Here is a 23,942-nt window from a genome sequence, read left to right as displayed (position 1 = left end):
CGTGTGGTCTAGAGATGTACTTAGTTTATTCCTCAGCCACCCTTAGCGGGTCAGAAGAAACCGTAAAACATCCAGTTTTCAGGGATACAGCATCACCTAGATAGTATTTTTCCCTGAAAACCGGATGTGGGGGCCCAGGTCAGGCGTTTTATTTTACGCCTGCTTACTACATTGTTCGTCCATAACGTTCTCCCTGTCTCTCCAAGGATAACAACATCGAGGAAATCAACATTGGTCCTGCGCTAGCCAGCGTACACTGTGGTGCTCTCATCTCCAGGGATAACAATATAGACAAGTGTGGGGCTAGAGATTTATTTATCTTTTAACATTGGACCTGAGAGCCTTGAGTCTGTGGTCCTTCACTTCAGGGATAATAACTTCCTGCAGTGTGGTCTAGAGATGTGCTATATATAATGGTGCTTGTCCTTCATGACAGGGATAACAACATCGAGGAGTGTAGCCTAGAGATGTACTTCTCTGTGGACATGGAGATCCTGGGGAAGCTCACGTCACATGACCTGAAGCCTGACGGCAGCGACCTCCTGGTGACGGAGGAGAACAAAGAGGAGTACATCGGGTAAGGAAGTGACGGACCGATCACAGAGCAGCTTGTTCACGGCGACGCAGAGGCATCCAATGATATGCAATGAGCAATTGTGCCCATGTATTTTAGTATGATGTTAATATGGTGATAATAGTGCTGCCGCTTAGTGACGTACATCCTCATTTTGCTAATCTTACTGCTGTTATAATAGATTTTTTTGCTTCAAGGTACTTGCAATAGATATTCTCCATTGAACAAGCTTTTGAATCCAGGACTGTGCTAAACCTGTGTCCTAAACTGGCCTGATATTAACTAGCTAAATATTTGTCATCTTTGCATTCCTTACATTGCTCAAACCTGAGGCTGCTTATGATTATAAGGATGAGACCCTAACTGTCACTACATCATGTTTCCTACAGATTGATGGCAGAGTGGCGGTTCTCCCGCGGCGTGGAGGGCCAGACCAAAGCTTTTCTGGACGGCTTCAACGAGGTGGTGCCTCTGCAGTGGCTCCAGTACTTTGATGAGAAGGAGCTTGAGGTGATGCTGTGTGGCATGCAGGAGGTGGACCTACAGGATTGGCAGAGAAACACTGTCTATCGCCACTACACCAGGAACAGTAAGCAGATCATCTGGTTCTGGCAGGTAGGTACATCCAATCCTCCAAGGTCATGGGTTCAATCTCCGCGATGGCCTTTCCTTTCAGTGAAATGCCTTTCTTTCAAGCTCTAAACCCAACAATGCAGTAATCAATAACAATGTCATGCAAGAAAATAACAAGGTAATACAAAAAAGTAGGCAAGCATACTATTTACAATGAGCAGGGATACTGGAGTGCCAGAGGTAGATGTGTATTGAGGTAAGGTGATCAGGCATCAGGATATATGATAAACAGAGTAGCAGCAGCATATATGATTGTGTGTAGAGTCAGTATAAATGTGTGTTTTTAAGCAAATTATGGATTGTGTGTGTGTGTGCTGGAGTGTCATTGTGTCGGGCCCTGTGGGTGTGTTTACAGTCTAAAAATAAAATCCAATCGTCAACTCTCATAATCCGTGTAGCCATTTTGTTAGCTATTTAGCAGACTTATAGCTTGGGGATAGAAGCTGTCCAGGAGCCTGTTGGTGTCAGACTTGATGCACCGGTACCACTTGCTGTGCAGAAGCAGAGCGAACAGTCTGGCTTGGGCCTTCCTTTCACACCGCCTGATATAGAGGTCCTGAATGGCAGGCAGCTCGGCCCCAGTGATGTACTGGGCTGTCCGCACCACCCTCTGTAGTGCCATGCAATCAAGGGTGGTGCTGTTTCCATACCAAGCAGTAACGCAGCCAGTCAAGATGCTCTCAATGGTGCAGCTGTAGGACCTTTTGCCAAAGTTTTCCAACCTGCTGAAGGGGAAAAGGTGCTGTCACGCCTTCTTCACGACTGTGTGTGTGGAGCATTTTAAGTCCTTAGTGATTTGGACACTACCTGCCCTGAATTCCCATATGTTTTTGTACAGGTATGTTGGTAAGGATGTGTTATGTTGTCGCAGTGTTAATCGTCTGTCTGTGTGTGTGTGTGTACAGCTGGTGAAGGAGGTGGACAACGAGGTGCGTCTGAGACTCATGCAATTTGTTACGGGGACCTGCAGACTGCCTCTAGGGGGCTTCGCTGAGCTCATGGGTTAGTGACACACCCACGACTAACCTTCATGTCCACCGATATGGGGTTGAACAATTAGTCAGGATTTATCTATGTGCCGTTCTGGCTCGGAGAAGGCTTGCTTGTCCTAGACTAAATTACCCTCTTCTGTGGAGAACGTAGGTAGTACTGGGGGAAAGGGCTATTTAGTTCAAGTATTTGCAGTGATTTATTTTGTTCACCATCTTTCTCTCTGTCTCTGTAGGTAGTAACGGTCCCCAGAAGTTCTGCATTGAGAAGGTCGGAAAAGACACTTGGCTCCCTCGGAGTCACACTTGGTGAGTGGTCCAGATCCACGGCAACATCCTGCTTGTAAATCAAATCAATGAATGATGTTTCAATGTCAAATAGTAATGTGTTGGGTGTAAGTCATGTCATACTTGAATACAATGACTGTTTCTTGTTTTGCTTTCAAACTCAATTACTGGATTTTTGCTTATTTTCTTTAGCTTTAACAGGCTGGACTTGCCCCCGTACAAAAGCTTTGAACAGCTGAAGGAGAAGCTGCTCTTTGCTATCGAGGAAACAGAAGGATTTGGCCAAGAGTAGAGAAAGATGTCTTGCTCTCTACCACAGTGTATCCAGCCATGTAAAACAACAAATGAAACATTGCACACAACTACCAATGTACATAAGCTATTTTGTCATTTTAAAAACCAAATCTTGATTCACAACCTCATTTTAGCAATCCCCCTTATACTATACCCCATAAAATATGCAAGAATTTCAGCTTTTCCTCCGCTTTTAAAAACTGAAAAATCTATGTATGATTCTTATTTTTTTCTCCCCTTTTTGGCTGGTTTTTAAAAGGAGACTGAAAACGTGGAGAGGATTTTATAGTTGAACCATAACTTATGGCTCTAGTTTTATAGAGCTTTTAAGGGTGATTGTAGTGTTTGGTCCGGTGCCTGGGTTTTTTTGGACCTGTAGTTGTGATTGTGCTGCGCTTGCATGGCTGCCTCCAGAAAAGAGGAAGACTGCCTCCAACCCCAACTGCACATCCACTCCTATCAACTTAAGCCAGCTACCCATCAGCCTGTCAGTATTGTCGTTGAATAAAAACCAGTATTCAGTAGCCCTGACTCGAGTCCCCTCCAACTCTGCACCAAGATAAGAGTATGGAGATTAAAGGTCCAATGCAGCTGTTTTTATCTCTATATCAAATCATTTCTGGGTAACAATTAAGTACCTTACTGTGATATTGTTTTAATCATTTTAAATTTAAAACAAAACTAATAGCTTCTTAGCAAAGAGCAATTTCGCAAGGAAGAATTTCACTGGGACTATCTGGGCGTGGTTCGAGATGGGTGGGGAAAACTGTAAATAGCTGTTATTGGCAGAGGGGTTTGGAACTTAGTGGTCTATTAACCTATTTACAGCAGGATGACGTCACTATGGAATACCGAAACGGGCAGAAATTTCAGGCCGTTCTTTTCAAACAGCCCTTACACTAAAAGGGCATTATAATTTTCACAATATTATTCCAACCTCATAGTGTGGAGATGTATATTCATAAAAACAAGAATCACATTTTTGACTGCACTGGGCCTTTAAAGTCTGGATGAGTGGATGGTACCTTCACGTGAGATTATCCAGTCTTGTTGTACCTTGGATTATGTGTAAACTTGGCGCTGTCGACTAAAAGGAAACGCTTACTTTTTTTCTGGGCTCGAGAACCAACAGCCTTTACTGTCGAGATTTGTGAAAACATGACTCAAGGAGAGGACGGTCATCAGTTTTTACTCCGTGGTTGTGTGTAGCCTACACAGGTTTGTTGCTTCAGAAGAGGACATGGATCAAATAAGTGGTTCCATTTTATGAATGAGTTAATGGGACCCCCCTTTTTTTTTTTTTTTTTGGTAGTAGTTGCCTGATAGAATGGTACTTGCGTAGAGATCCTATACTTTTGAATTCTAGGACCCCGATGGGTGTTTGTTACTGTCAGTTTGTGTACACCAGCTCTGAGAGACATGTTGTGACTGAGTGGTGTTGACTGGTGGCAGTGGTTTGGGGTTGGGGGCTTCTAGGTCTCTGCTGCAGTGGCAGGTTTATCACTGGCACTTAAAACTTTGCTTTGCCATGGCACTGCACCTTGCTACTCATATCATTTACCTGCCTATTTTAATTTATTAAGTCATGTTATTTTTTTCTTTTTTGAGAGAGAGATTATATAGCCTTTGTCTCAAATGCTGTATGTTCACCCGAAGCAAAGCAGTTGCTACTAATGGAGAGAAATAAACACGAAATGAAAATAAGACATTTAGTTATGGATGTATCTATCTCCTGTGGCCATTTTTTATTTCATTTTTTTGCAAGTGTGTGTGGTGCACGAACTCCCTTTCTGGGATAGTAAATTGATTAGTTACTTGACTTTCCCTGCTAAGAATGTTGATCTGTATGTCACATGCATACACCAGAAATGTCAGTACCAGAAGTGCTTCCTCATGCTAGTTGCTACCCACTAAATGAATGCTCATGTATTCAGCAAAAGATGTCCAAAAATGCTGTAAAATCACAATGTTTCCTTGCCATGAACTTTTTTCTTACTCATAGACTTAGTAGCTAAGTAACTGAGCAGCCTTCTGAAGGGACAATGATTGTTAGTGTTACGCAGTGGATATCCCACCTTGAAACCCTACAAGGTCATATGCATCATCTCTGTGCAAGGATGATAGGTGTTCCAGCTCCCTTGAGCTATAGTGTGGTATTGTGCCATTTGACGGTCAAATAGAATAACCTGCGATAACCTTCTGCAGTGCAAACCCCCTAAACCCCACCCCAGTGCAAGTTCTTCCATTGATGGCAAACCCCACACCATGCCAGTCCAAGTTCTATTAGTATGTCAGCAACACATTACCTGCCATGCCAACCTTGATGCTTTTAGGCTGTCCTTTTCTTATTTTGCAGATGTTTATTTTTTTGTTGACATTTTTCTCTCTTGAAATGTGAAATCTCTACCAACACCTCTGGTGCTTCTTTTGTTTTGATTGTCTGGTGAGGGAGGGACAAGCCCTAGCCCATCAGCTGTGACAAAGCAGTCTGCGTTGAAATCTGTCCTGACCACTGCAAACCATCATTTAGATTAGTTAGAACTTCACCATGAACCTATGTCATGTGTCTATAACATCTATTCACTTCCTATTGGTGAGAGGAGGAGGGATGGCAGAGGAAAAGGAGCATTTGTGTAAACTACCCTTGTCTGAATGACAGGCGGAAATCAACCCGCCACCTAATGACATGCTTCCTTTTGAACCAATCGAAGAAATCAATTGTAAATGAACAATGTAAAAAAGTAAAGTACTTAATAATTATTCTTCAGAGCCTCACCAACATCGACAGACGGGCTCTGTGACGCCTCACTCATATCAGAGATGAATTGTAACATATCGACGTAGATGCACACTGTAAAACACCTAATACTACACTGTACAGAGCGCCCCCCCCCCCTCTACCGGAGACTATAGAAAATGCATTGGTCTGCTTTAACCCTTGTCAATGAATGACTAGAAGATTTATGAGACAAAGAAATAAACCCATACCCCTCATGCTTTTCTGTTTTGAGAGACGTGGGGGTGTCTGAGGCCTTCTGCTCAGGATTCAAACCTGTCACCTATTTTTGTTCTAAAAAACATTGTTTTTTTTTTTTGGGGTTGGGTCTTGCCTGTGGAAAGAACCATATTTAATAAATATATCTGACCTTCTTTACAACTGGGTTTGAGTTCATTCAAATTATTGTGAGTGAAACTGCATAGATTTAAGGCCATGGTTGGGACTGAATACCATTTCAACAATGAATTGACCACAACTGACTGTTAGTTTTCCACAATTGTTTACAGGTTTGCTGACTCTTGAGGCTATTTTCCCTAAAACACAAAATGCAAAACTCTACAAATCTCTAGCAAAAGCAAACATTGCATTCAAAACTGTTATTGCAAAAAAAAATCAATGACAGGTCATTTGAATAGTTGAAGTCGGAAGTTTACGTACACTTAGGGTAGTGTCATTAAACTTCTTTTTTTTTTCAACCTCCACAAATTTCTTGTCCTAACAGACTTCCCAAAACTACAGTTAACATCTACTTTGTGCATGACACACACTTTTTCCAACAATTTTTTTTGACATATTTCACTTATCATTCACTGTCTCACAATTCTACATACACTAAATTGACTGCCTTTTTAAACAGCTTGGAAAATTCCAGAAAATGTCATGGCTTTAGAAGCTTCTGATAGGCTAATTGACATTTGAGTCAACTGGAGGTGTACCTGTGGATGTATTTCAAGGCCTACCTTCAAACTCAGTGCCTCTGCTTGACATCATGGTAAAATCAAAAGAAATCAGCCAAGACCTCAGGAAAAAAAATTGTACACCACAAGTCTGGTTCATCCTTGGGAGCAATTTCCAAATGCCTGACGGTACTACGTTCATCTGTACAAACAATAGTACGCAAGTATAAACTCCATTGGACCACGCAGCCGTCATACCGCTCAGGAAGGAGATTCGTTCTGTCTCATAGAGATGAACGTACTTTGGTGTGAAAAGTGCAAATCAATTCCAGAACAGGTCCTTGTGAAGATGCTGGAGGAAACCGGTACAAAAGTATCTTTATCCACAGTAAAACAAGTCCTATATTGACAACCTGAAAGCCATTATGTTTGGGGGAAAAAGGGGGCGTCTTGCAAGCCGAAGAACACCATCACAACCGTGAAGCATGGGGGTGACAGCATCATGTTGTGGGGGTGCTTTGCTGCAGGAGGGACTGGTGCACTTCACAAAATAGATGGCATCATGAGGTCGGAAATTATGTGGATATATTGAAGAAACATCTCAAGACATCCAGTCAGGAAGATAAAGCTTGGTCGCATGGGTCTTCCAAATGGACAATGACCCTAAGCATACTTCCAAAGTTATGGAAAAATGGCTTAAGGACAACAAAGTCCAGGTATTGGAGTGGCCATCACATAGTCCTTACCTCAAACCTATAGAAAATTTGTGGACAGAACTGAAAAAGTGTGTGCGAGCAAGGAGGCCTACAAACCTGACTCAGTTACACCAGCTCTGTCAGGAGGAATGGGCCAAAATTCACCCAACTTATTGTGGGAAGCTTGTGGAAGGCTACCCAAAATGTTTGACCCAAGTTAAACAATTTAAAGGCAATGCTAACAAATACTAATTGAGTGTATGTAAACTTCTGACACACTGCAAATGTGATGAAAGAAATAAAAGCTGACAAATTTCTCTATTTTGACATTTCACATTCTTAAAATAAAGTGGTGATCTGACTGACCTAAGACATGGAATTTTTAGTAGGATTAAATGTCAGGGATTTTGAAGAACTGAGTTGAAATGTATTTGGCTATAGTGTATGTAAACTTCCGACTTCAACTGAAGATCTGTCTACCAACCAACAACATACTGATGTGCTCAACACAAAACACTACTATGAATAGCCCATCAGTATGTTTATGCCTTTTCAGTGTAGCACTGTAGCCGGTTGAAAAAGATTGTTACTCAAATGTAGATAAAACAAAAGCAATACAGTGAGACACACTTATTTCCAAAATGCAGTATTTTTGAACACTTGTGTTTTGTTTGTAACACTTTCCATACCCAACAGCGGAAAAACATTCAGTCAGAAAGGGTTTTCTGTACAAAAATAAATGAGTGGTTCATTCTTTCAAACTTGAAAGACAAAAACACTTGCAAAATGTAAGAAAAAAGAGGCTGCCTCCAATTTTGGTCTGGCCACAGCACCTCATCTAGATCACTAGCGATATTCTCCCTGGCTAAACAGCTGGGAAAAAAATCTTCTGGAATGACGGATCCAGCCGCCGAAAGCCCCCACATCGACTTCACCATATGCGTCCTCCATTGCCTCAGCAAAAAAAGTTATGTCCACTCACTTTCAACTGTTTATTTTCAGCAAACTTCACATGTAAATATTTGTATGAACATATCAACAGCTTAGACATAAACTGAACAAGTTCCACAGACATGTGACTAACATAAATGGAATGTGTCCCTGAACAAAGGGGAGGGGGGGGGGGTCAAAAGTAACAGTCAGTATCTGGTGTGGCCACCAGCTGCATTAAGTACTGCAATGCATCTCCTCATGGACTGCACCAGATTTGCCAGTTCTTGCTGTGAGATGTTACCCCACTCTTCCACTAAGGCACCTGCAAGTTCCCGGACATTTCTGGGGGGAATGGCCCTAGTCCTCACCCTCCGCTGTTGGATCGAGATCCGGGCTCTTCACTGGCCATGGCAGAACACTAACATTTGTCTTGCAGGAAATCATGCACAGAACGAGCAGTATGGCTGGTGGCATTGTCATGCTGGAGGGTCATGTCAGGATGAGCCTGCAGGAAGGGTACTGCATGAGGGATTAGGATGTCTTCCCTGTAATGCACAGCATTGAGATTGCATGCAATGACAACAAGCTCAGTCCGACGATGCTGTGACACACCGCCCCCAGACCATGACGGACCCTCCACCTCCAACTCAATCCCGCTCCAGAGTACTGGCCTCAGTGTAACGCTCATTCCTTCGACGATAAGCGCGGATCTGACCATCACCCCTGGTGAGACAAAACCGCAACTTGTCAGTGAAGAGCACTTTTTGCCAAACCTGTCTGGTCCAGCGACGGTGGGTTTGTGCCCATAGCCGACGTTGTTGCCGGTGAAGTCTGGTGAGGACCTGCCTTACAACAGGCCTACAACCCCTCAGTCCAGCCTCTCTCAGCCTATTGCAGACAGCCTGTGCACTGATGGAGGGATTGTGTGATCCTGGTGTAACTCAGGCAGTTGTTGCCATCCTGTACCTGTCCGGCAGGTGTGATGTGCGGATGTACCAATCCTGTGCAGGGTTTGTTACACGTGGTCTGCCATTGCGAGGATGATCAGCTGTCCGTCCTGTCTCCCTGTAGGGCTGTCTTAGGCGTCTCACAGTACGGACATTGCAATCTATTGCCCGGGCCACATCTGCAGTCCTCATGCCTCCTTGAAGCATGCCTAAGGCACGTTCACGCAGATGAGCGGGGACCCTGGGCATCTTTCTTCTGGTGTTTTTCAGAGTCCTTAGGCCTCTTTAGTGTCCTAAATGTTCATAACTGTGACCTTAGTTGCCGACCATCTGTAAGCTGTTATTGTCTTAACGACCGTTCCACAGGTGCATTGAACAAGGATGGGAAACGGTGTTTAAACGCTTTACAATGAAGATCTGTGAAGTTATTAGAATTACCTTTTGAAAGACAGTGTCCTGAAAAAGGGACGTTTCTTTCTTTGCTGAGTTTATTTACTTGAACATATTCATAGCACTGCTCTTCAGGTTGGCCTGAACTCTCTGCCCAGCCTCCCTCATACTCAATTCACAGTTATTTATTTTATTGATTATTTTACCAGGTAAGTTGACTGAGAACACAGTCTCAGCAATGACCTGGGGAATAGTTACAGGGGAGAGGAGGGGGATGAATGAGCCAATTGTTAACTGGGGATTATTAGGTGACCGTGATGGTCAGATTGGGAATTTAGCCAGGACACTGGGGTTAACACCCCTACTCTTACGATAAGTGCCATGGGATCTTAAATGACCCAGAGAGTCAGGACACTCATTTAACATCCCATCCAAAAGACAGCACCCTACACAGGGCAGTGTCAGTGGCCTGAGGTATTGGGATATTTTTTAGACCAGAGGAGACAGTGCCTCCTACTGGCCCTTCAACACCACTTCCAGCAGCATCTTGTCTCCCATCCAAGGACTGACCAGGACCAACCCTGCTTAGCTTCAGAAGCAAGCAAGCCAGCAGTGGTATGCAGGGTGGTATGCCGCTGGCTAATACGGTTGAGCACATGGTCAACCAATGTGGCCCTGATCTCATCTGAGACAACTGTCCTTCCTCATCCTCCTCTCACTCCTTCAACTCTAGCTCTTGCTTCCCCACTGACTTCCATTTTCCTCCAAAACAGGAGAGCTCATCTGTGGCCTTTTTATAGTGCTTAAGCTGATTTCTAAGTGAACAATTCAGCAACTAGTGTTTATATCTGTGAGGAGTGGGTGTTGCCAATTGGTGTATAGAGCTTGGCATTGTGATTGGCGATGCTTTCCAAAGGGACTAAAGACATTTTTATTTTGAATGTTGTGCCTAATGTAGAGAACTGTGTGTAGTGTTTTGCAAAAAGTGTGATGTAGAATTGAAAACTGAATGTAAAGCAGGAATTGTGCTTGCAATTTTGCAGACTTGGTTTAGGGATTTGGTACATGAGTTTCAGGTTTCGGTGATTGCGTTTCAAGTTCCAATTTTAGTAAACAATTGGGAAAAACTGTAATATTTGAATAGAACACATTGAATCCCATTCATTGACCGCATATTGGGATTTTAAAATCAGACACCCATTCAACTTTCTATTTACAAAGACAATAAAATGCCTGCCTGAATGTTACAATCCCAAGCTATCACAACAGACTTGATACGCATATTAAATTAAAATAACGTTTAATTAAAGTTAAATCACAGCATCTGTAAATCACTATACACAGGTTAGTGGAAAAGCATGTATCATTTCCTGTTAAGGCCGTACATTATAGCCTATGTACACTCTTGCGTTAGGAACAAAAATATGCATATAGTAGATAGACATAGATTACACCTATTATCAACACAGTGCACTCTTGCCTCCGTGTGACTAGGTCATCTTATGCACTGAGCTTCTTTAGAAGGTCAAGGGCTTCTTTATGGACCTATGAAGAACAGGAAATAAACAAATGATCTCCTATACAATCAGAGTATACTGTGATAATGGTGCGTTCACGTGCTGTGGGAGTTATCTGAAGTTCTGAGTTCCGACTGGGAAATTTCAATTCACACCCTCAAAGTTGTTGTGGGAAACTCAGAACATGTTGTGACATTTCAATACTGATCTTTCAATCAAAAGATGACAACAAATCAGTTTGGCTATTACAAACTTGTCAATGTAAATGAATTCTGGCTAACTTGATTATTAGCAAACTTAGCTTATCTATCTAGCTAAAATGTTATTGGTTGAATAATTTTTCCGACTTTAAAAGCACTTGAATATAATGTCAGACTTGCAACTTTTTTATTGGGAAGATTCCCACTTCCGGCGAGCACGTAAATGTACAATTAAAATACAGGTAACAGTTATAGGGCCGGTTTCTGGACACAGGTTAAGCATAGTCCTGGACTAAAACACCCTTTCAATGGAGATTCTCCTGGACCATGTTAAATATGTGTCCAGGAAATCGGCCCGCACAGTATTGCATTTTACCTCCTTGTCTTCCTCTGTGTGAGGGGGGTAGTCCCGTGCCTTTCTCAGCCAGAGCACAGCATTCCCCTCGTCCTTCAATGACATGTAGGACTTCCCCAGCATAAGTAGATTCTTACTGTAGAAGTTTGGGTCCACTATGGAAAGATGATCAAATGAGAGATAAACGTTGACTTGTATTGCATAAAATTTTGGCTTTAGAAACACAGACGGAACAATGAGACAGATATTTCATAGAATGTATAAGTGTGAAGCATCCGGTTGGCGTTTCCACTCACTACCAAATATGGTGATGAGAGGAAGCCCAGTGGCCGGCAGTGGGAAAAGATGGAGCGAGAGAGATTTTTGCAGACATAATGCTAATTTTCTCATCAATTAAAGATTTGATTTCAATACAGTTTTCTGTTCCCAAAACTAAAATCTCTTACGAACAGAGTGGAATAAGTTTGTTAGATTTTACCGTTTGACAAAGTTTTAAAAATTGCGTTGATTAGAAGGAGTTCAAGGGTAAATTGGGTGATTGCACGTCAGTGTAGGCGTTCCCTAACGGAAATATGCAAATACATGCTAGAACGTGCCAATAGGATCTCGCTAGCTCATGCTTTGCCCCCTCCTTGCTTGTTCTGCCTACTATGACTCATTTATTCCTATTGGAAACGACAGGCTGTGGTCTATCTTTACATTGTATTGTGTTAAAATGTTACATTTAGAACAACGAACCTTCTTCAGCTTTCAGGAAGAAAGCCAAAGCCTGAGGTGAAACAAAAATCAGTCAAACATGATGCCTTACATTTTTCAATGATCTTGTACTGTTCATATACAAAGAACTGTGGGTAAAAAATAAGTATGACATCACGGATCTGTCCCAAATTGCCCCCTATCACCTATATAGTGCACTTATTTTGACTAGTACCAATAGGTCCTGGTCAAAAGTAGTGCATACAGTGAGCTCCAAAGGTATTGGAACAGTCCAATGTTCCATCTACTGCGCAGCTCACCTCAGACTGCCGCACAGAAGAAATATGAGCCAGCACAGAGAAGCTCGAGATTGAATTTCACTCAACTTTCTCAACGTTTCACTACTGTGGCAATTGTGATCGAATCAACACAATATTAGCCACATTCAATATAATATACCGAAACACAACTATTCAGGATTTATTATGCAAAACGAACTATGCAAGAGATTTTACTGTAAGCAGAGCGCAATGGAGTAGGATTCTATTGCATTGACAGGCACGACCTGCTGCATAACCAATCAGAGCTGCAGTAGGCCTATATGTAGCCATTGCCATATATGGATCTGTGCCATTTGTCGTGTGTAGATGCGCTTGTTTTGAGATCAAAGTGAGAACTGCATATTCTTAGCTAGTTAGTGAGTTATTAGCCCAGTTCTAGTCAACAATGGGGGAGTGGTTGCTGCCAACAAGTGCATAAAAGGTGTGCATTTCTAGCCATCTTTCAAAAGCGAGTCGGGCTTTTCTATGTCTTAGTGTTGTATTTTGAGACGTCTTGAATAAACTAAGTAGCCAATAGGCAGAGCGTAACAATTTGTTTGATTCTCTGTAATAATGGTATGAGAATAATAAAGAATTTTATTTTGTAAAGTGGTTTCTTGCATCAAATACAACATTTCAGTCAACTCCTCTGAAGGACAAGTGGATAAACAGGTTAATGCATGTTTTTTTTCTTCTTCAGAAGTCTGATAGGATGTAGGCATTGAACACTACACATTGGCTGCTTCTGTAGGCTGAATGATAAAACAGTTATTTCCATGTTAAAATGTTATGGGATGTGTTTTTCTCCATTGTTTTTGATGGTAGGCAACTGCTCGGCCTACATTATGATCAAATAGCCACAGTAGCCTACTTGGCCACTGTTAAAACAAACTTAAAGTGGGTACAGCCTCAGTGTTCACAGTAAACCCGTGCTGAAAGTTGCACAGAATTGTCATACTGCTCAAGTTTGCACTCATTGACAGTGACACATTTTCAGCAATGACGTGTCACTGTGCCAATACTTTTGGAGCTCACTGTATATAGGGGATAGGGTGCCATTTAGGATGTAACACACCTCTTCGTATGTAGCAGTGGGAGGAGAGGCGAAGATCATGGCTGCCACTTTACGTTGATACCACGCCAACTCAGCGAAGGCAAAACACCTAAATGAGAAAACAGGCTGTGTCACTACCCCATCATTTTGATATTGTTTTAGACAGGAAACGTGTAATTATTGGGAGACTTTTGACATCGAGAGGGGTACTGAAGGGGTACTGAAGGTACTGACAGTTGACCAAGCTGGGCCTCAAACCCCTGAAAACCTTGTTGCCATGTGTGGTCTGGAATCGGGAGCTTAGACCACTACCCCAGACTCCGGCAAAACAGGCTATGTATCTTTAGACACGGAATAAAAACTTGCCGAAGAAGTAACAGTTCATTTTTATATACACTATCGTTCAAAAGTTTGAGGTCACTTAGAAATGTCATTGTTTTTGAAAGACCTTTTTTTTGTCCATTAAAATAACAAAATTGATCAGAAATACAGTGTAGACATTGTTAAAAAAATGTTGTGGAATATGTTTATGGAATATCTACATAGGCGTACAGAGGCCCATTATCAGCAACCATCACTCCTGTGTTCCAAGTTTATCATTTTAAAAGGCTAATTGATCATTAGAAAAACTTTTTGCAATTATGTTAGCACAGCTGAAAACACCAGTCTCAACCTCAACAGTGAAGAGATGACTACGGGATGCTGGCCATCTAGGCAGAGTTGCAAAGAAAAAGCCATATCTCAGACTGGCCAATAAAAATAAAAGATTAAGACGGGCAAAAGAACACAGACACTGGACAGAGGAACTCTGCGTAGAAGAACAGCATCCCGGAGTCGCCACTTCCCTGTTGAGGTTGAGACTTGTTTTGCGGGTACTATTTAATGAAGCTGTCATTTGAGGACTTGTGAGGCATCTGTTTCTCAAACTACACACTCTAATTTATTTGTCATCTTGCTCAGTTGTCCACCGGGGCCTCCCACTCCTCTTTCTATTCTGGTTAGGGCCAGTTTGCGCTGTTCTGTGAAGGAAGTAGTACACAGCGTTGTACGAGATCTTCAGTTTTTTGGCAATTTCTCACATCAAATAGCCTTCATTTCTCAGAACAAGAATAGACTGATGAGTTTTAGAAGAAAGGTCTTTGTTTCCGGCCATTTTGAGCCTGTAATCGAACCCACAAATGCTGATGCTCTAGATACTCAACTAGTCTAAAGGAGGACAGTTTTATTGCTTCTTTAAATCAGTACAACAGTTTCCTGCTCTGCTAACAATTGTAAAAGGGTTTTCTAAAAGGGTTTTCTAATGACTAGCCTTTTAAAATCATAAACTTTGATTTGCTGACAACTCCTGTAACACAGGAGTGATGGTTGCTAATAATGGGCCTATATACACCTATGTAGATATTCCATTAAATTCCAGCTACAATATTCAATTACAACATTAACAATGTCTACACTGTATTTCTGATCAATTTTATGTTATTTTAACGTACAAAAAATGTGCTTTTCTTTCAAAAACAAGGACATTTCTAAGTGACCCCAAACTTTTGATCAGTAGTGTACATAATTTCCATAATAAATAACCTACACTGAGTAAACCAAACATTAGGAACACTTTCCTAATATAGATCCCCTTTTGCCCTCATACCAACTTCAATTCATTGGGGCATGGACTCTACAAGGTGTCAAAAGTGTTCCACAGGGATGCTGGCCAATGCTGACTCCAACGCTTCCCACAGTTGTGTCAAGTTGGCTGGATCCTTCTTAATACACACGGGAAACTGTTGAGCGTGAACCCAATTCTTGACACAAACCGGCACTTACTACCATAACCGTTCAAAGGCACTTACATTCTTTGTCTTGCCCATTCACCCTCTGAATGGCACACACACACAATCCATGTCTCAAGGCTTAAAAATCCTTCTTTACCCTGTCTCCTCCTCCTCATCTACACTTATTGAAGTGGATTTAACAAGTGACATCAGTAAGGGATCATAGCTTTCACCTGGATTCACCTGGTCAGACTGTCATGGAAAGTGTATAACTCACCAATAACCCAAGATATGGATAGATGTGGCATCTTTAGGATTTAGCTCGATAGCCCTCTATGGAAGATACATTTTGTTTTAGAATGCTGTCAATATTTAAATTAATAATCATATGATATGACATACTGTAAATTATTTAAAAAAACACTTACCTGCAAATGTTCTTTAATGATGTAAGAATTTCCTATTTTTACTTTGACCCCCTCGTAATCGCCTATGTCACTGAGGCACACTGCATACCACTAACCAAGAGAGAGACGAGGGATATAGAAATTAGAATACCCACATAAATACTGCAGGGGCCGACCAGGGTGCCTAAACCATGACCAAGATCGTCATCCATATTCTCACATATATTTGCTTATGATTTGCATTAGCATTAATATGATTAGCCTGCTTAATTGCTTGCGCAACTTAAACGGTCCAAAGTATTTTATAAATCTCCAATTGTATTCCATTATCAGAGGATTCTAGGTCTCAAAAACAGAGAATCCTACCTTGCACTTGGTTAACTGCTGAATTTTCCCCTTGGTGCCAGTAAACATGACAAAGTAGCAAATGTTTCACTGTTCAATTGAAAGTTGTATCAGTTTCCTATGAACCAACGTCTGTACTGATGCATGTATACATAATTCAGAATTACTATATAATCTTGAGACACAGAAGAATAATTAAGATTTTTTGCCAGCAGCCCATGAAGACATTTAGCAATGATATTTTCACTGTGCTATTGGCCTTGGCTTTTTTAGCCTCTGTGCTATTAGGGTTTGAATTGTCACATGACCACCTTTCACCAAAGCTCTATTAGAATGTTTACCTCAACCGGACTTGTAGCAACTTGTCCACTTGGTCGATAGCAGCAAACCAGGCGTTAACGGATTAATCTTATTACAGTAGCCCCAACATTATGAAGGCAAATGAGCCTGATCAAAACCATGATTTAGCTTAGTTTCACAGCAGTAATAGTGTAGTAGGTTCTCTTCAGAGATTCAATGAGAAGAAACCATAGGCGTTATTACTTTGTGTGCTGCGAAGCAGGCCTCATTTTTCTCCAGGGCCTTCTTGGCGTATTCAAACGCCTCAAAGGTCAGCCTCTTCTTCTCGTCAGCAGCAATGTGAGCGAGGAGGGAGAGGTCACGAGATGCCCGCGCCAGCCTCCACAGGAACTCCGCATCATCACTGGACACACAAATATTTTATTTCCAAAAATGTCATTGCTGAATGGTCAGTAGAATATAGTGGGACAGAAAGAGAAAGAACATTTTAACAGTATTTGGAGGGCATTCAGTGTTGTTTTAAGGCTTAAGTCTTCTGACCTCGATTGCTGAGTTCCTGAACGGTACTGTAGCTTTGTCACGGATTTTTACTCGTTAGTACAAAGACCTCAAACTGATGCCTAAACAGTGAGACAACCTGACTTGCAAAATCGTTCTGGATCCCAGCCAAACCCAATCAATACATACTACCATTCTGTTTTTGCAAAGGTCACTGTCGGTCTGTCTGTCTTATACACATGCAATGGACAGCACATGCCTTAACATGTTTATGAAATACAGTAGGTCTACCTGTCCTTATACTGTAGCAGAAGCTGGTAGAGTTTCTCTGTCTCCCCACAGCTGTACAGGTAGTCTGCTTGTTCCACAGCCTCTTCAGCTAGAATACAAAATAGAGGTGCCATTAGATAGAGAATCTGGATAGGAAAAAGCCCCAAATCATACATTTGCATGTTTAATCAGGAATGTTTGTCTGATTCAATAGCTGTATCCCTTTCAAATTATTTTGATATTACATATAATTAAAACCATTCTGAATTACTAATTTCCAGGTGGTGTGTACCTTTTTCCAGAGCATGGACCACAGTTGCACTCTGCACCCTCCTGTAGGCTTCCACGCCTAGATAAGATAGTACTGGTAAGGTGAGCAAGAATGCAGTTCTTCCACCCTGCACCAGAGAACGGAACAGACAGAGGTAGTTGAGTTGAAGACATAAAACACTTGTCAATGTTAGTCACAGCCTGATAAAACCAGATACGACTAAAGACTGCTTCACAAGACGTTATATGCTCAGTAGATAGACCAAGCCTATATCAAAAGTTCCACCACAGTTACCTCTCTGGCTAGTCTATATTAGACCCCCTGCCCGCCCCCCGCCTTTCACTACTTGTGAGGAATACACATTATGTTTTTCATACTGGCTCAGGTCCCTCTGACAGAAAGTAGCCCTACCGAAAGTACCCGAGTCACAACAAATGCAGAGCAACAATTCTGAGGGAGAATTTCAATTGCATACTCCTCGCGTCCTTGCCTCCTTCTCAAAACCCATTGGAGAAGGTTAGAGGTGCAGGACCTCTGACTTTCTCATCCAATGAGTTTTGAGAAGGGGGTGAGGAGAGAGGACACAGGGATGATATTAACTGAGATTCTCCCCTAATCAAGGCAGTAGGCCCCTTGGCCTATTTATTCAAGACACACTGTTGTTGTTTGTCTTGGAACCTGTCCAGGCTTTGCAGGGGAGAAAATGTTTTGTATTCAAGTAATATCAAATGAACACAACAATAATAATGACGATAACAAAAAATCAATATTGTCAAATGTAATTTATACTGTCATGTTCATTCTGTGTCATGTGCATCCTATTGTCCTTTCAATAGTGATACTGAACAAATGTTAAACAATGTGCAGAGACAATCGCATCACATAAGAATACCCTACCTACTGTACTGTGTAGCCCTACTGACCTTTCCCCTACATCCATTCAGATCAGGATAGTGTATCTAGTTACTGTATGTTTTACATAGATACTTTCAACAAATAGCCTACCACTCTGGTTCTATTCTACCAGGCGCATGTAACACTTTCACACCAGCAATAGGAGAAACTGGGCGGATGAAGTAAATTGAGGTTTATTTACGTTAATAGTTGAGGTATTGCTCCTGAAAGTAGTCAAGTATTGTCGATGATATCCTCTGATCTTGACGGCTTTACAAGCAGGTGCCGATAGCACAGTCCGGGCAGCAAATCGCATGAAAGTTGCTCCTGCCATCCTTCTCCCTAATCAAGTCAAGAGCTGAATGATCACTTCTAAATCTGAGCCGAACAGCCTGGACTTTGAAATGTAAGAACACGATACAAACGTGGGTCATTCAAGATCGCAATTAGCGAAAACGTAGAGAAACAACACGAACTTCAAATCAGGTTGTTGTAAAGATTGGTCGGGCATTTTTACAGTTTAACTTGTATTTCCCACAGTATTTTTTTCTGGTATCAACTGTTCAACTTCGAAACCATTGCATTGGTGGGTATGCTTTGTGGTTAGAGAGTTGGACTAGTTACCATAAGGTTGCAAGATCGAATCTCAAGCTGACAAGGTAGAAATATGTCGTTCTGCCCCTGAACAAGGCAGTTCCGAGGCTGTCATTGAAAATAAGAATTTGTTCTTAACTGACTTGCCTAGTTAAATAAAGGTACAATAAAATGCTTTTCAAAACTTTTTTTTAATGGCTATCTTAAATGCATCTTGGCAAAATACGTCCTCTGGTTATGGTGTCGACTAGAAACAAGAAGCTACTTCATAGGTTCCGTAGTCAGAACGGAAATCAACAGAATATATAATTATATGAGACCCGTTTCTCACCGTTGCAACCCGTTAAGGGCTCGCGACAAAAAAAACAAGGGTTCTAATTGGACACATTCAGTGGTCCCTCTCCATTTTGGTCCGTTTGGTTTCGACACTACGCAAAGTATGTATCTGGGACACACCCAAGGCGGGGTTTGGGCCGGAGGGTCCATTCGACACTGAACAGTTGTGGAACAGCTCTTGATCCGAGTAGCACACAGATTATTTCAGGGAGTATTGTAAAGTAAACTAATTTAGGTAAGAATCTAGTTAATAAATAATACCGTGCATGGCTTGTTTATGTTTAGCTATTGATGTAAAATTGTTTAACGCGTTGTGTTTCAGGAGCTAATAGAAACCGCTAACGTTAGCTAGCTAGAGAAACAGCAAGCTAGCCAGCTGTCAGTTAACGTTACATGTCAAACCAAAACCAGGATAGAAAGACCGCCACAACTGTTTTCGATTACTATGTCATAGCTAATACTGATATATAGCTAGTTATGTTAATAAATTAGCTAGCTAACAAGTAGCCTAACTCTGCTCCCACGCCCCATCTACAGTATGATTAATTTGTGCTACGTTCATAACCAAGTGGGAAGGTGATAATTACTATTAGTTAAGTCGTAAATACTAGTTAGATGTGCTTCGAATGCGTCGAGAAACGCTAATTAGCTCATGGTCATTCATAAACTAAAGGTACAGCTATCATGCTTGTAAAATTAGGGTTAAAAAATAATTAGTATTTATTTTCATAAATTGTGTTCTGTTATATTTTAACTCCTGAAAGAAAATGCTGTAATTGAGGTCATTTTTGAAGTCGGTGATGCCAGAGGTCCGTATGTGGGAGAAGTCAGAGCTCAGGGACGATAAACGATTTTCCTTCTACACTGAACAAAAATATAAACGTAACATGTAAAGTGTTGGTTTCATGAGCTGAAATAAAATATCCCAGAAATGTTCCATAGGCACAAAAAACGTATTTCTCTCAAATGTTGTCCAGAAATTTGTTTACATCCCTTTTCGTGAGCATTTCTCCTTTGCCAAGAATCTATCCACCAGACAGGTGTTGTATATCAAGAACCTGATTAAATGGCATAATCATTATTTGACTCCCGAGTGGCGCAGAGGTCTAAGGCACTGCAGTCCCTGGCTCGAATCCAGCCTGCATCACAGCCGGCCATGATTGGGAGTGCCATGGGGCTGCGCACAATTGGCCCAGCATTGTCCGGGGTAGGCCATCATTGTAAATAAGAATTTGTTCTTAACTGATGTGCCTAGTGAAATAAAGTAAAACAGGTGCACCTTGTGCTGGGGACGATAAAAGGCCACTCTAAAATGTGCAGTTTTGTCACAACACAATGCCACAGATATCTCAAGTTTTGAGTGAGTGTGCAATTGGCAAGCTGACTGCAGGAATGTCCACCGGCACTGTTGCCAGAGAATTGAATGTTAATTTCTCTACCATAAGCTGCCTCCAACATTATTTTAGAGAATTTGGCAGTATGTCCAACTGGCCTCACAACCGCATGCCACGCCAACCTAGGACCTCCATATCCAGCTTCTTCACCTGCGGGATAGTCTGAGGGGGTATTTCTGTCTAATGAAGCCATTTTGTGGGGAAATCGCTCCACCATTTCCAGGTTGCTAAAATTCTAACAGTTTGCCTAGTTTCAGTTTGTGACAAAACAAGCAATGCATAGTGTAGAGAATCATTGTACCATCTAAACGGCTGTGAAATATCTTTTCAATGACCAAAAATATTTTATTTTCAGCTGTTTGAATCTGGTGTACGAAAGTAAAAGACTAAAAAGCAAAACTTAAGAATGGGAAGCATAGAAATAGCAGACACAGAACAGCTCTACCGCTTCTTCAACTTGCTTTCATTGAGATAGACAGATCTATAACTCACATTTGGCTCAAAAAGTTACATATTGCAGCTTTAACTCAGCTGTATTTATATAATATTTGTAATTTTTTAATAAAATAATAATAGCTAATGTTTCCTACTGTAGTGCGTCAACAGTCAAAACAATACTGACGTTAGACATTTAGCTTAGCTGTCCACACCCTTGCTACTCAGGTTTATTGCCTAGCCTCACAGTTAATGTTGGTAAAGTATCTGTAATAAAAGCAAACTTACATCAAACCTAGTTAGAAAAACACATCTTTGGATGCTTGTATGTACAGTAGCTCACAGATTGTTTAATTTTGCCTAGGGACATTATCTGTCTCTCCTCTGTTACAGGCAGGTCCAATGGCGACACAGTGTGTGACAAAGGTGGAGCTGACTGTCTCCTGTGAGAATCTTCTGGACAAGGACATTGGCTCCAAGTCTGACCCACTGTGTGTTCTTCTCATGAACACTACTGGGTCACAGTGGTACGAGGTCAGTCACAGATTCTTGTTTGCCCAAGAAACACTGTGACATTGTTAAAATGTTAACCCAACTAGGCAAAAAAAAAGATTTCTCCCCAAAGCCATCATCATGCATAATTGATTAGCTTGAATCAGTATTCCGCTTGACTGTTTGGGAAAGCATCTCAGCGTTGTAGAATGGCTAAAGCGAGCATTAACTATTTCCAGGAAGAATCTGAAATGTTGGTCCAAATCAGTATCACTTGATGTTGTTGATTAGTTTCATGAGGGTGTGAGAATGTGTATGTTTTGATTACTAACTGGCTGAATTTTTTGTGTTCGTAGGTGGGCCGCACAGAGAAGGTACAGAATTGCCTTGCGCCAAAGTTTGCCAAGAAGTTCATCATCGATTACTACTTTGAAATAGTGCAAAAGCTGAAGTTTGGAATTTACGACATCGACAATAAAACTGTTGACCTAAGTGATGATGATTTCCTGGGAGAGCTGGAGTGTACCTTGGGCCAGGTGAGGTCTTTTTCTTTCCCCTCCTCACTTAATAAAGCCAGAGAAGCCGGTGTTTGGAGGATATATTGGCACGGGTGTTGTTAGGCCAAACACCGACTTCGAGGGCATCACTTTTTATACAACGGGTTACCAACATATTCAAATATTGATTGATATATTTTAGTTAAACTTTATTTTGATGAATTTATTCATACTATTTCATCCTTCCACGAGATATAGTCCTGGCACAAATCTAGGGTTGCTACCCAAGCTTCTATCGGTTCGGTTGCCCGAAACGTGACCCGAGACGTGACCCAGTCATTAAGTCTTTTTTAGTTCTGCATCTATGGAACCACCCAGTTGTTCGTTCTAGATGTTATATTGCCATACTGGCTGGCAATATCCCTTGCTTGCTAGCTAGCCAACTACGGCTAACTTAGTCACGTAAAACAGTGCAGCTAGAATAACAGCAAAGTATTTGCATTTGTTTAAGCTGTTTTCTACAGACATTTATTTCTAAGTCTGTAGAAATTACGCTGATTCATGATTTTGACTGGCTGAGAAAAGTTGCCTCTCTGTCTCGTCCTGACTCCCACAAGTTTTATATAAATCTCTGCTATTGAAAAGCAATTGCTAGTCTAAAAGAAATGGCAGATAATGTCTAGATGCTTTTTACAGTGGAAATCAAGTTTATAAATTGTCTGGCTGGGCTAATGAGACAGTGAATTGCGCAGTGAGATGGAACAGGGTAAATAGGCATTTCAACATCATAGCTTTAGCCGGTGGTAACTTGTGGAATAGACACCGGCTGGATTGCGGTTTTAACCAATCAGCGTCCAACAGTAGTCTGTTTTGGTGATTCCGGTCAGTGTCCCACTGTCACTCACGTGGAGAGTTAGCATCCTGCACAGTGCATACAACCCCTATGTAGATGTGCAGTGGCTGTGCAATCTGTGACTTGACACTAAAGGTTTCTTTTAACTGTTTGTTCAGGCGGCTGATCAAACAGTCTGTATGGACTTTGTCTGTCTCAAGTGCACCGGTGTCAATGTAGGCAATAAGGCCTGAGGCGGTGTGGTATCCACCCCCCCTTCTTTTTTTTACAGAGTAAAACATATTTCAAAACTTGTATCCTGTATATTCTCTACTTTACGTGCAGATAACTGGCTACAGGTGAGGTTAGATCAACATGAGATAAAGCTGAATCGATGTCTGCATGATCACGTAATGATCACAGTATTCTACATAACAGAACCGAATATAATAGCGAAGTTATATAACGTTGCTATAAGACGAAAACACCACCACATTCTTCTCAACATCGCGTGCCACTAGGCAAAATGCACAGGTAGGCTATGCTAATGCTACAGTTTAACACCATCTGCACTAAAATTAGCTCACTGTACATCATTCAAAACAACACTGTAGGCTACTACGACAACACTCTAACTCAAGATCAAAGTGCATATCCCCATGAAACTGATTTGAGATCAAATGACTGATTTACTATGGGTAAAACTCATTCGCGATTGAATGCGGTGGTGTTTGTGTCTTACAGTAATGTTATACTATGCTATTATATTTAGTTCTGTTCTGTAGAATACTGTGATCATTATGTGAGATCTTGCAGACATTGATTCAGCTTGATTTAACTTTATTACCACCATTCGCCTGAGTAGCCTGTTCTCTGCGCATGAAGTAGAGAATACACATGTGCAGAATCTTCGGGAAGCTCTGGATCTTTTAGTCAGCTGACTAAAGATCCCCCAACCCGAAAAAGTCAGATCCGCAGCCATGGCCTAAAAAGAATCTGGATGGAGCTAAGCACAGGCAAAATCCTAGACAAATACCTGCTTCAGTCT

At 41.5% G+C, this 23,942-nt stretch overlaps 3 protein-coding genes across 7 annotated transcripts in view; 2 read left to right on the top strand and 1 right to left on the bottom strand.

Moving 5' to 3' along the window:
• wwp1 (WW domain containing E3 ubiquitin protein ligase 1) overlaps positions 1-5,932 on the top strand; it is a 56,369-nt gene extending 50,437 nt beyond the window's left edge. For all 3 annotated transcript variants that reach the window (XM_036935224.2, XM_036935225.2, XM_090189773.1), the window contains exons 19-23: positions 437-577; positions 964-1,189; positions 2,113-2,209; positions 2,433-2,505; positions 2,677-5,932. In XM_036935224.2, coding sequence (XP_036791119.2) covers positions 437-577; positions 964-1,189; positions 2,113-2,209; positions 2,433-2,505; positions 2,677-2,776 — 637 coding nt within the window. In that variant the 3' untranslated portion in view covers positions 2,777-5,932. The remainder of the gene's footprint in view (positions 1-436; positions 578-963; positions 1,190-2,112; positions 2,210-2,432; positions 2,506-2,676) is intronic.
• Positions 5,933-10,701: 4,769 nt separating this feature from the next.
• rmdn1 (regulator of microtubule dynamics 1) lies at positions 10,702-19,351 on the bottom strand. Of its 2 annotated transcripts, XM_021620576.3 has the most exons (10): positions 18,517-19,351; positions 17,442-17,547; positions 17,171-17,258; positions 16,625-16,784; positions 15,758-15,847; positions 15,607-15,662; positions 13,582-13,669; positions 12,229-12,259; positions 11,512-11,645; positions 10,702-10,963 (listed from the first exon to the last, which is right to left on the bottom strand). In XM_021620576.3, the coding sequence occupies exons 1-10, from the start codon at positions 18,646-18,648 to the stop codon at positions 10,919-10,921; spliced, it is 930 nt and encodes a 309-aa protein (XP_021476251.1). In that variant the 5' UTR covers positions 18,649-19,351; the 3' UTR covers positions 10,702-10,918. The 2 variants fall into 2 exon arrangements, 1 of the variants encoding a protein (XP_021476251.1); XR_002475265.3 differs by lacking the exon at positions 12,229-12,259.
• The window catches only part of cpne3 (copine 3), a 23,611-nt gene continuing 18,845 nt past the window's right edge, over positions 19,177-23,942 (top strand). For both annotated transcript variants that reach the window (XM_021620574.3, XM_021620575.3), the window contains exons 1-3: positions 19,177-19,479; positions 21,467-21,607; positions 21,922-22,101. In XM_021620574.3, the coding sequence (XP_021476249.1) occupies positions 21,476-21,607; positions 21,922-22,101 (312 nt within the window). In that variant the 5' untranslated portion in view covers positions 19,177-19,479; positions 21,467-21,475. The remainder of the gene's footprint in view (positions 19,480-21,466; positions 21,608-21,921; positions 22,102-23,942) is intronic.

Source organism: Oncorhynchus mykiss, chromosome 11 (assembly GCF_057628025.1).
Source record: "Oncorhynchus mykiss isolate SJ-2025 chromosome 11, ASM5762802v1, whole genome shotgun sequence".
Lineage (NCBI taxonomy): Eukaryota > Metazoa > Chordata > Actinopteri > Salmoniformes > Salmonidae > Oncorhynchus > Oncorhynchus mykiss.
The sequence above is the reverse complement of the archived record's forward strand: the minus strand, read 5'-3'. Positions and strand labels throughout refer to the sequence as shown.

Bases quoted from the DNA above. Each gene is read 5' to 3' on its own strand.
- rmdn1 (XM_021620576.3), bottom strand. From the start codon at position 18,648: ATGGCAGGAGCAACTTTCATGCGATTTGCTGCCCGGACTGTGCTATCG. The intron at 15,663-15,757 runs GTAAGTGTTTTT...TATCTTCCATAG, and splicing joins TCATTAAAGAACATTTGCAG to AGGGCTATCGAGCTAAATCC. The intron at 13,670-15,606 runs GTGAGTTATACA...TTTCTCATTTAG, and splicing joins ATCCATATCTTGGGTTATTG to GTGTTTTGCCTTCGCTGAGT.